Genomic DNA, 12,952 nt, shown 5'->3' with positions numbered 1-12,952 from the left:
TTATGACTTTCTGGAATTCTGCTATTTTGAAATAAGGAATTAAGGTGTATTGAGATTTAATCGCATATTTATATTGGAAAAATAATAATAAAAAGAAAAAAAATCACAAAAACAACAAGGTAGATGCAAAAGTGATACCGACATTTGGCGCTTAAACTGTTTTTTTAATTTTTTTATTTACCTTCACAGCTACATTAAATTAAACCATTGTGAACACCAGTTTAGATTTAATTACTTCAAAAAAGGCACTTGACACACTCACCAATGCATGATGGTATTTTATTAAACTCTGTAGGTAAAATATATATAATTAAGTATTGCACTTTAAACAAGCACTGCACTGCTAAATCAAATATATGCTAAATGAATGTGCAAATATTGTATAATATGGTTAATGGATTAAAAACAGGCTGGGATCGGCTTGAGCACCCCCTGCGACCCTTTTGAGGATAAGCGGTATGGAAAATGAATGAATGAATTGCAAACACAAAGATATGGACGGTCTATCACGGAATTCAAGCATTACTAGTTTTAGATTTCCACAGTTTGTTCCTGCACATACACGATATAGTGGTGAGTGTTGTCATCCTGAGTGAGAACCGTCAAAGCCTCCAGTTCATGTCCCTCCTCTACTACCATCACCTGCTCACCAGAAAGCTCCCCCTCTGCATTTACAACCATAAGCTGATGGTCACTGACTTCCCCCTCATCTGCCACCTGCAAATGAAACCACAACATAATATTGTATTTACTCGTTCTGGACGCCCTGAGACACACGTAATGGTGCTTACCTGTTCTACCACTGTAACAGAGCCAGGAGCCATGGCAACCATGGATGTGATGGCATCATGTGTTTCTGAGGTTAACTCAACAATCTGGTGAAGAATATTATCGGTGCCTGTACACAAATCATAAACTACACTGGTTAAACACCAATGTTTTGATATTTAGTTTGTTTAGTAATTTTAATATTACCATTGTCTTTTAGGGCAGCTGGATGTTCTTCTGCCAACACCTCTTCTTGTTCTAAAGGCACATATTGGCTCTCCACAGTCTCTTCCACCTGAATATTAAAAAAATACATGTTAAAACGATAACATTTTATTCGATTGTGGAATGATTGTTAAAAATGTATCTATTTATAAACACCTATCAGCAATGTTAGCTGTCCTGCCTGCAACATATTTTTAGCGACATTGCTTATTTCAGAAAGAAAATTCTAAAGCACATTTTGCATGTATTACAAAAGCATGGCTTTGTAGAAAAGGAGTCTGGATAAAAGACTGAATCCCCCAGCAGATTTTGTTTTTATAAATTCAAAATGTCTATGAAACAATAAGCCCCAAAAAACAATTGTATTTAACAGTTTGAAAACATCTCATACCTGTCAACCTCGCCCAATTGCTCCCCTTATTAATGATTGCAATTCCCCTCATTAAGCAATTTTTTTTTTTACAAAATCAATGTGGCACATATCTATTCGTATAGGGCGCACATAAAATTCTGACATTTTCTCCAAAGTGGACAGGGTGCCCAATCAGTATGCACTAAATTCAAGATTCTGTAAATGTCGCCATACGACGCTGATAGCTTGACTGTCTGGGTACATTGCTTGCTGACGCGCTATATTTAAAAAGGCATAAAAAGGCGGACGTGTGAAAGGGGAATGGGCGGGCACATATCATGATCAAAGCTTTACAATATTAGCAGTCAACAATGACGTTTTTGTCTGCCACCAGCGACCGAGACGATCTAGATTATAGCCGAAATGGGTAGAACTAGATTGGCTTTACGAAAAACGTACTTTTGAAAATATCCCGTACAAAAGTTGTTATACAATTTGAAATAATCAAAAATTTATAAAATACAGGAAAAACATATAAGTTGACAGGTATGATATCTTATCTCTGTAATGCGTTCAAATTACGTATAATTATGTACCTCCCAGGTGCATTCCATCACCTTTTCACGATGCTTATTCTTCATGTGTCGATTCAGCTCCCATTTGGTGCCATAAACATATGTACATTGAGGGCACTTGGTGCCTAAAGAAAATACATGGGAAAGAAAAACAAATACATGTATTCTCAGAAAATATTTATTTTTTAGTGTTACTTTTGATTTGTATGGAGAGGCACCATTTTTGTGCCATCATCTTCAAAAGAAGAGGCATTGCATATTAACAGAGTCAAACAGACAAGAGAGGCATTTCTACTGAGAGTTTAGAAATGCTTTCCACTATTATTCAATTCAGAAATTTAGTGTTCAAACCTTGTTGTGTGGCATGTTCTGGATCTAGGTGTCCTTCACCAGCATTTTGATACTCCTGCCCTGGGTGTTTTGTCTTGTAGTGTCGTTTCAAAGGACCAGAAGTGTTGCAGGAGTAGTGGCAGTGAGCACAATGAAATGGCTACAAACAAGCAAAGCAAAAAAAATGAAAGGAAAGAAAAAAAATGACAAAAGACCCGTCTGCTAGAACATTACGAGTGATAGACCAGTTTTAAGTCTGTGGTGCATCATTAAGTTGTTGTCATTCCTTTCTCAATGCAAATTACTCTTAGTGATAAATTATTAAACAGCAATGAGAGTTACTTTTATATATTAATATTTAATATTGTGCAATGTGCTCTTTATCTCTATCATAATAATGCTCTCTTTTTGCCTTACATTGCTCCATTGGTTAATTTATTTACAGTAATACATCACCACAAAATCATCGTGGATTCACCAAATATATGTGAAAGGTTTATAGTGTAGGAACAATAATACAAACATGAAATTGGGGGAAAAGGGGAAATCACAATTGGGGATTATTTTCCTCGCAACTAGAGGGCAGTGATTACCTTCGGGAGTAAAATAATACTAGAATAGAGACGTTTTTAAAAGTCCAAATAATATTAAATAGACACCATAAAAACACAGTTATTCACCTGTAATAAATGAGGAATTGCTGTATATTTGTGTAAAACGTAAATAGACACAATTCATTCAAATTCAGATTCAAAAGACACTGACCTTAAAGGTGGCATGCTGTTCCATGTGTCTGCACAAAGCAGCCTTGAAACCTGAACTGAAGTCACATTCTGAACACTTAAGTTTCTTCCCTAGATGAAAAAAAAGATTTTAAAAAAGACATGTTGAAAACATTCGGGACGCATTTCTTTTGAAAGCTAAAATAAAAACAAAACAAAAAAATCTTCAATCGGAGCAACAAACATATCAGATAAAAATGCACTATGAATACCTTGGTTGGTGTGGCTCATTCTGTGGTTCTTCAATGACAATTTGGATTTAAACTTTTTACTGCACAGGTCACAAATGAAAGAACTTTCAGCGACATGTCGGTTCATGTGATTTTTCAAGTTATATCTGCTGCGAGTTGCATAGTCACAAATATTGCATTTCAAAGGTTTCAGTCCTGCAATTAAAATTAGAGAAACGTTAAACTTGTTTGTGCAGAAATTACTTAGATAACACAAGAAAAGTTACAGCACGGATGAAATAGAACTCAATATTAGTTAGTATATTCATCTGATTTGTTCTTTATTTGTGAGACATTTCACCTTGGTGGGCCCAAATGTGCTGCTGAAATTCAGTGCTGTTCTTGAGGTAATAAGACTCACAGTAGGGGCATTTCTCTGCTCGCTTCACCATCTGCCCTTTAACTGGCAATGTCTCTGTTCAACACACAATTAAAGATGCCATGTAGTTCAATATTTAGACATCACTGAACAATCTATTTTTTTGTGTTCCATTATCCAATGATAACAAGGACATGGACATTTTAATAGGGAAAATCCTTAGACAGCCATTCATGGTTTCTGCCTTTGTATTTAGACATGTTTGTGTGTGTGTGTGTGTGTGTGTGTATGTGTGCATTTTTATTTATTTTACCAGGGTGGGCTATTTGGATGTGCCGTTTAAGTCTGTGCTCTGGAAAGCTTTGATGGCAAATGGGACATGCACTCTTATCCTGTAAATCAAAGCAAACAGAGTTAAATTAACAAAAAGGACAGAAGGATTTTTTTTTAAATCATACTAAAAATAACAAATTAGGGTTTTTCTGGAACTTGGGAAAGAGCAATAATTGTATTAAAAATAGTTCAACCCATTCATAAACAGATCAAATAAGCACTGAAGTGTAATAGATTATCTAGACATGCAATCATTGATTTCAAAAGTCTGATTTTGACCTAATTATGATTTAGATTTTTAAAAAAATGCAATGCAGGTTTAATAGTATCTTTAAAAACAACTGTAGGATATAAAATTGCAATAGTGAGCTTTCACTTTCACTTTTTGTTTGTTGTAAATGTCTAAAGGTTAAGAGATTGCATGTAATATCTTTAGTATTATTGGGGGGTGGAAGAGCAGAGAGCAAAAGAAAAATGAATGGCATATAACATGAATCCCCCAACATCAGACAACAATGGGATCTGACATTTCATCCACTGGCCAAATGTAAGTGGATGTTTTGTTACCTCCTGTTGATGAGTCCTCTGATGTACTCGTAATTTGTATTTGTCAGGAGTACTGTATTTACAGCCTGGACTAGAACATGACAGTACCAAGCCACTGTGGATCTGATTCTGATGCCTCTTTAAAGAGCTTTTGGTGATAGACGAGTAGTTACACTTTGAGCAATAATGTAGGTGCTCCTTGGTGTGCGTTCGTACATGGGCGTTATAGTGGACCTTGTACCAGAACAATTTCCCTGCAAAGAACATAAAAGTAATTACAAGCAGTATAACTATTTACTAGGATAGATTACAACAGCTGAATTATAACTTCTGCTTTTACAAAGACAACTAAAAATGCATGGTCATCGATTACTATTTATTGGACAGTAAGTTTCCTTCCATGTCTCAATATGCAAATGGAGGAAAAACACCCTCTGATCTTAAAATACAGCATTCTAAATTTGGACAAATTGACACATTCATGCATGCATAAAAATGGAAGCTAAACGGTTATGTGACAACCACCACTCACGAGCCAGTTATTTACTTGTTTCACGCTGTGCTTGTTTTTTAATCCCTTGCATACATAATGCAGATTTGCAGAGTAGAATTAGTCGAACAACAGTTATTCTTATGGTTGTCAATCCAAATGGTGCCTTATAAAGGATAAGCATGGGTCCACCTATAGAGGTTCTGCTATTTGCTGTTGAAATGAGATTTTAGTAGATTAGGCAGCTCATAGCAAGAGATTGCTCCTTTATCTCACCACAATATTGGCACTCCAGGTCGCCATATATTTTCCTCAGCTGTTGGTAAGTCTCCATATCAAGAAGTGCTTTCGGAAGAGATGAGAGAACCTGCTGGAAAGCACTTATTTTCTGTAAGAAGGAAAAAAAAGTATAAGTGAAATTATATTGTACAGGTCTGTATCACTCACCACCTGTATTTTTTCAGTATGGTAAAAAATATAATATTTGAATTTTATTGAATGCTTTCATTGTTATTGTACAAGTATAATGAGATTTAAAGCTTGACCATGAAGTGCACAAATAAATAATCATTAAATAAGTAGAAAAAAAATAGTCAACATAATAAGTAGTCAACAACATAAATAATGAATAAGTGGTCACATAAATAAGTAATAGTCAGGTACAAAATGTGACTAATGTGGTTAGCAGCCTATGGAGTTTTAGTGCAAGTACAAGATAAAACATTAATCTTGATTAAGTCCTCCTAGATGCGGAAGTCGAGTTGATTATGGTATTTGCGACATTTTATGTGTCTTCACCATGGATCAGAGCTAAGCAGGTAAATCATGGTAAATGACAAATGGTATACACACTTTCAAAAATTACTTATAATATGGAATAATGGCAGGGAAAAAAGCAATTAATCATGACTATCCATGACAGTGTGTCACACTTGAGAAATTGCGGTCATATAGAATATATACTGCTGTTAAGAATTCAAACTTAATTACCGTCGCTGGTGGTGTAATTTGGGTGTCATCCTCTGAAAGTGATGAAGGCAAATGTGTGTCGTGGTTATCATTGGCCTCCTGAGTGTTTATGGCACATGATTTGTCAACATCCAGTTGAATATTGGGATTTGTGGTCGTGTTGTTTAAGAGAGGGGCATGTCCCTGTTTACTGGTATCTGCAGAGTCGAATGTGTCCGTTGTTGTCAAGGATTCCACAAATTTGGCCTTTTGTTTCTCTTGGACATTTTCTGTTTGCAGTTTCTGATCATATCCCTCACTTGCGCACTCTGATTCTGCATTTTTACCCTTAGGTTCAATATCATTCTTCTCCTGCCTTGTAGCTTCCATTGCTACCACTCTCAGTGACTCCTCTTCATCATTACTCCACTCCTTAGTGATTCCTAACTCCTCTTCTCTGCTCTCATCTCCCAGTTTGTGGCCTCCCTCCATCTGTAAGCCCCCTTCATTACCCACATTTTCTTCATCTGTTGGCAAAATTTTACCATCGTTCATCAGGCAAAAGCTTTTTTTAATACACTCTGTCAATGCCTGTTCTTGGTCCAGATCAGCGTGACTCTCCGTGAGGTGACTCTTGAGTCTTTGACTGCTAACAAACGTCCTGTCACATGTATAGCACAGATACAAGAATGGATGCTTCTTGACATGAGCAGACAGGCTGGCTAAGCTGGTCCTGGCTTGGTCACAGAGCAGGCAAGAAAAAGGCCGCTGAGGCCCGTGAACCAGTAAATGGCGCTCACGCTCCGTCTGGTTCTTAAAGCAGCGGCTACAGGTGGGACAGTGGTAGAGGAGTTGTCTGAGCCCCTGACGAGTCTTCAGCCTGAACAAAGAGATTTAGCAGCTTAGCCGTGGATTTATTTGATCAAGTAGTATGTCAAATATTTACATCATGCATATACAAAACCTCAGTTCTTTGCAGTTCTTGTAGATCATTGGGTCTTTCAAATTATGACTTTTTTCTATATGTTTGATCAAGTTTTTTACGTCAGAGTACTTCTTTTGGCAGAAGCTGCAATGCTGCTTTACCTTCAGATGAACTCGCTCGACGTGGACCTTTAGAACCATTAACAAGAGATTGACGTGTGTTTTATGTCCAGACAGTTGGAAAATGAACAGGTATGTTGTAAAGCTATATAATCAGCACCTGTTGTCATGAGATGTCAATAAATCAGAATACCCAAATAATGCCCTCAGAAGTACATAGAGAACATGCAAATTCCACAAATGGGGTTTCAAATTCAGGTTCTCTCGACTGGGAAAATAGCTAACAACTACATCACCGTGCTGCTTACAAAAATATATACGTATATTTTACATGGATACGTGCACCCTCGGTCAAACTGGCAAGAAAGTATAAGGCCAAAATAATAAATCCAACCTTGAGGTGTCCTGGGTTGAGGCATTTGAATGCACAATGCTGGCAACTGAACTTCTCTCCAGTGTGCTTCCTTAGGTGAACAGTCAAGTTCGCTGATGACAAAAGTAAAAAACAAAACTATATATAGATACTATAAAAAAATATATGCATAAAAAACCTATAGTATATAAAAGAAAATAATGTTCAATTTTAAACTGATTAGTTTAATTGTTTTACTGATTGAAATTAGAAAGTTTCTATATTACTGGTAGAGAATTTACTGCAACATTTGTGTATGTTATGTAAACAGTGGGTTACATTTGTCTTGCATAAAACAGAACTCTCTTTACCCTTGATGGTAGAGGCATAGTCACAGTGTGGGCACTTGAAGGGCTTCTCTTGTGTGTGAGTCCTGAGGTGGGACATCAGCGAGTGTCGAAACTTAAAGATCTTATTACAGAACTCACAGGCAAAGACCTTGAGCTGGCTGGGAACTTCACTGGGGAAGAGAAACTTAAGTTATCATGCAGATCAACCATATCACCATTGAATAAACAGTTTATTTTTAGGCTACCATTGTGGATTTTCACTATTATTAATGCAAAGAAAAATAATATACTAGTATACGTATAAATATTTAATAAACATCTTTAAACCAACAACTTTTGGATAAAAGGAGCAAAAACAGCCCAAAAACGACAAGAAATTGAATGAATCGAAAGTAGATAAAATATAAGCGGATATCCACAAATAAATGAATCCTAAGGTCTCGAACTGTGGCCACGCTTGGTCCACTGTTATTCTCTTTTAGTTAATCTATTGAAGAGTACTGTATAACTGTAATTGTATTTACCATAATTGCAAAGTTTATATACTGAAGCTAGACAATGGAAATGGGGTACTAATATACCAACGTTGATTTGTAAATTTACAGCTCTGTCAATGACAAAAAAAGAACAAATAAACAGAATTTTTACAAAAATTAAAAAAAGAGAGAATTTATAAAAACAGCCCCCAGTAGAACCGTTAAAACTTTCATTGGAGTTGTTAAGCACTGTCACAAAACATGATTCCATATAATGTAAATGAAGTAGTGTCTAATGGAAAACATGTCAACAAGGCTCTCAAATCAAGTGTGATATTACAATATAATAATGCATGCAGTTAAATGAATCGTACTTGGAAACATCTTGCTTGATCGAATATTCCTGGAAGCCTTTCCCGGGTCCTGATTCTGTATCGTCAGAACTACGTTTGGAGTAGAGCATCAAATGAATTGTAGGAAGAGACAATGGCATATTATCCATGCTAGGTTTTTAAACTTCTAGTTAAAAAACATCTGTACATGTATTATATTTGCTAACAGTTATCAGATAGTTTGAGTCCTACAATACCTTGGGACCTGCACTGCTTTGGTTTCCCCAACATTTGAAGCGGGCTCACTGTGTGGTTGTTCATCCTGAGAGACTGCAGTGTCCTAGATAATCCCATTAGAATTAAAAATTCACATTTTCATATGACGCACAAACATAAAATGACACACGGTGATACAAAATGTTTTGTTTGTTATAATTTTATAATGATTTATAATTGTTTACAAATAAAATTATAAACTATGTAGTATGCATTAATAATTTATATTATCATCAATCCATTTTTAAGCAAAATGTGGAAAAACGAACATCGAATATGATTTGTATACATCTCTATTTATACCCACTTTCCCGTTTAAAAATATATAATAATCCAATTCATGCACTGTAAGAGAATTTACAAATGAGGATGTAGCGTATGACCCATCAGCTCTATACCCATGAGAATGTCACTTAAAATATCAGAAAACCGTGAAAGAAAATCCTCTCAACCATAACAGAATAAATAACCCTGTGCCGTGCTTAGTGAGTACCAACCTGGATAATCTCAGGGTACGAATGATTCAAAATGTGCATATGAAGTTGTGGTAATCTGTGGTCGAATGTGCACTGTCGATTGTGCACAATTTCTTAGAGAAGTCTACAGTTTCCACATTTTGTTATCTCTCAGGAATTTACGCAACCTGATAAATTCTTTTCTGCGTGTTGCTATACCGAACAAGTCTACAATATCACTTGAGCAGGCCAGAGGCGGAAACTTGAACACATAATCAGTACGTACCGTAATCCGACTCACCTGAGATTTATCTGGAATATTTGCGTCCTCGGGACTATTAATAGTCTTTTCTACCGGAGTCATTTGAATAACACCTGTTGACAAGTGTATTAAAATTAAAAGTGTACTCTATCTGATATATGGGCTAAAAAGAAAACAGCAGTGGAGAACACGATACTAGCCTGGGAGTGATTCATCTTCAGTGAGAACAACATTGATGATACTTTTTTTGCCATCTTTGGAGGTGAGACTTTGCCCATCAGAAGGCATTAGACTTTTCTTCTTACGCTTTGAAGGTTGAACACTATTTCCTACGCAAGCAAAAAAAAAGTCAAGAATTGTTATATGATTAAAGTTTTTAAAATGCAGTATGTGATTTGATTTTTTGGGAGCTCTTCTCCTGGTTTCTGATCTATTAGGTTTTTGTTTCATTCTCAAGACATCTGCAAATGCTGCCTGAAAGGTATGGAAATGATAAAAACACCTAAGATTATATTTTTTTTCTGGCACATTCGGGATAAATAATACTCCTCATTTTCAAATGATGGTGATGCGGCATGGAATATCTAAATGAAAAGTGCATTTTATTTCCTTACCACTGTAATCATCCTCTTCTTCCTCATACTGTTTCTTCAAACAGATGTGTTTGACGAACTGGCGTCTGTTGCTGAACAATCGAGAGCAATCATTGCATTTTAGTTCAGATATCCTGTTGCCATCACCTAGCAAAGTGAAAACAAAAGGGGATTGGCATGCATTTTAAAGAGCAGATTGGTTTTATATCCACACAATCCTTGATGATTTACACTCTTTGTCTTCTTCTAGTTTCTGTCCATCTTCTATTTGGACGTTGTCTTCAGGAGACTGCGTGGAGCCGTCAATGACGTTTTCCTGAGCTCTATGTGCTTTGTTGGTGGAGCCTTTTGGCCGTCCTCGTTTTCGCTTGACCGAGAGCTCTGTATACAACACACACACACACACCTTAAATTGATGCACCTATCGAATTTACAGAAGATTTCGATCTGCAAATTATCGTTTGGCTAGGAATAACACAACAAGAGGCAAATAAATAAAAATAAAATCAGACTTAGGCTTGTCATCATCATTGACTAGACAAAAGCCTAATTGTCTAGTCAATGACTGTGATGTATATTTAAGTTAGGAATGCGCACAACGCAAACACGAAATTTGCTAATAACAGACTGTCAAAAGTGATTTACTCTTTTGACTTTGTAAAACACACCTTGCAGAAAGTCAGTAAAACGTAAATTAATTCATTTTTCTTGCTGTTTATCCTCACAAGGGTTGCGGGGGCTGCTGGAACTTATCCCACCTAACTATGGGCAAGAGCAGTGATACGTCTGAACTGGTTGTCAGCAAATTGCAGGTATATAGATATATTGACAAAAAAAGTCACACTGACAAAAACAATTATGGAGAATTAAGAGTGTCCAATCAGCCCACCATGCACATTTTTTTTAGAATGTGGAGGCACGGAAAATGCAAACTCCACAAAGGAAATCCCGGGTTAACAACTTCACCACTCAGTCACAACATTCGGCCGAGCTGACCTGCTGTGGTTTCCAAAGGCACTCCTGCGAGAGGCTGCAGTGCAACAATAATGTCTTCATGCTGCTCCTGAAGGGGGTGCAGCTGGGAACAGTGGGTCAGCAGCAGTGCATGACTGGGGGAGAACTGGTTGCAGAGCCGACACATAAAGACAGAACCTGCTGGGGAGACAGTAAAAATATAGGATTTTAGGAGAGGTGATTGTGGACTTTGCCTGACATCATTCATTCACTAAGAACAATTTATAATTGTGACTTTGGAGGAGGGTGGCGCGAGTGGTTAGCGTGTCAGCCTCACAATGGGGTACTGGGTTCAAATACAGGTCGATGTGAAGTTTGCATGTTATCCCTGGGCCTACATGGGTTTTCTACGGGTACTCCCACATTCCAAAGACATGCATGGTAGACTGATTGGACACTCTAAATTTTCCCTTGGTATGAATGTGAGTGTGAATGGTTGCTTGTCTCCTTGTGCCCTGCGATTGGCTGGCCACCAATTCAGGGTGTCCCCCGCCAATGGCCCGAAGTCAGCTCGTATAGGCTCCAGCACCCCCCGCGACCCCAGTGAGGACAAAGCGGTTCAGAAAACGAGATAAGATGAGAATTTGTATGAAGTTCCAGACCACAACACCCAGATCCTCAAAGAAAATATTTTATTGTTCTAAATTAATTCATTTCCCTAAATTGAACTCATATTTAATGTTTTCCACACATTTTCCCCCATACATATCTTATAGGACTATTTCCTTTTAGCCTTATTATATGCGGACTTATTTTCCTCCTCTTTCCATCATGAAGTATAAGTGACCAGCTATTTATAAACCGTGATGATTTTTTTTAAAAAAAAGTCAGTGTTGTTTTTGCAAAAAAAATCGAGGTTGTTATTGCATAAACGAAAAGGTAGGTGGACTCTGGAATATTAATACGAATAGTTTATCCGCCGTGTACCAAAAGGCGGTTGGTAAGAAGTGACCATTGATGAACGAGGATGTGTTTATGTCAACTCGAGCAAAAAAAGTAGGCACCGACAAACAGATTCGACGTAAAGCAAACGTGAAGTCTTACCTGATATTTCCGCGTCCATTATCTTTCACGCTTTCAAAGAAAATATATGGCAATTATTTTACACTTCGGACGTTAATCAAAATGTAAATGATTCAGAAATAAAATGTTGTGTGTCATTTTTACTTGGATTTTTTATAATCTGACGAATGTGTGAAAAATGTCTACCTACCAACCGGAAGCAAATTAGTCTTTTTTCTTCTTTATGCCATCAGTATGTTGCAATTTACAGCGCCTCGAAGAGACGGAAAACTGAACTGCAGTCACTCTCGCATGTAGACACACCCTCACATCAAATCTCTTTGTAAATCTAATAAATACAAGACATATTCAAAATACGCTGTATGTTATATGTTAATTTATATATGTTATATTTAGCATTAAATTAGAATGCTGTTTTTTATTTATTTTTTACCAGGAAATAATAATATTCCAAATCAGAGGAACAAATCATTGTGTAGTTTGCACACATTTACCACATTAGTTATGAATTTTGCTAAATCCTATAGATTAATTTTAAATTTTGGATTGTAAATGTGTCTTTGGATGCATAATCACATTCCCACAGATGATCCACGAACACAGAAGAGGTCAAAGTTTGAGGTTTTGCACTCTTTATCTAAGTGTAAGATAGAATAGTTGTGATCATCATTCAACCCTAAGTGCGATAAGCAATAAAACTGGGTGTATATATATATTTATGACAATTATTGAAATAGGGAGTAAAGGTGTTAAAAGTTGTCCTGACTAACTGGGTTTTCCTTTGAGCAAACAATGATGATGTACACTTCTAGTGCGTAATTTGAATGATTTAATAAAACGATCACATTATTTGATCAAACACGTTTTTTCCCTGTTA

General features: G+C 36.6%; 1 protein-coding gene across 6 annotated transcripts; it reads right to left on the bottom strand.

Annotated features, from left to right (window-relative positions):
* Positions 1-262: 262 nt before the first annotated feature.
* Positions 263-12,351, bottom strand: zfat (zinc finger and AT hook domain containing). 6 transcript variants are annotated; one of them, XM_077599610.1, is made up of 23 exons: positions 12,266-12,351; positions 11,035-11,193; positions 10,270-10,419; positions 10,060-10,185; positions 9,646-9,774; positions 9,485-9,558; positions 8,710-8,792; positions 8,495-8,563; positions 7,666-7,814; positions 7,337-7,428; positions 6,863-7,011; positions 5,941-6,778; positions 5,227-5,338; positions 4,482-4,714; positions 3,895-3,973; positions 3,564-3,677; positions 3,245-3,418; positions 3,016-3,104; positions 2,272-2,410; positions 1,942-2,045; positions 976-1,063; positions 792-898; positions 263-717 (listed from the first exon to the last, which is right to left on the bottom strand). In XM_077599610.1, exons 2-23 carry the CDS (start codon positions 11,177-11,179, stop codon positions 532-534), a joined length of 3,429 nt encoding a protein of 1,142 aa, XP_077455736.1. In that variant the 5' UTR covers positions 11,180-11,193; positions 12,266-12,351; the 3' UTR covers positions 263-531. The 6 variants fall into 6 exon arrangements, with proteins under 6 accessions (XP_077455736.1, XP_077455737.1, XP_077455733.1 ...); XM_077599611.1 differs by having other exon boundaries at positions 11,035-11,190; positions 12,266-12,288; XM_077599607.1 differs by lacking the exon at positions 12,266-12,351 and adding an exon at positions 12,097-12,256.
* Positions 12,352-12,952: the final 601 nt, after the last annotated feature.

The sequence above is a fragment of the Stigmatopora argus genome, chromosome 4 (genome assembly GCF_051989625.1).
Source record: "Stigmatopora argus isolate UIUO_Sarg chromosome 4, RoL_Sarg_1.0, whole genome shotgun sequence".
NCBI lineage: Eukaryota > Metazoa > Chordata > Actinopteri > Syngnathiformes > Syngnathidae > Stigmatopora > Stigmatopora argus.
This window is presented reverse-complemented; position numbering and strand designations above follow the sequence as displayed.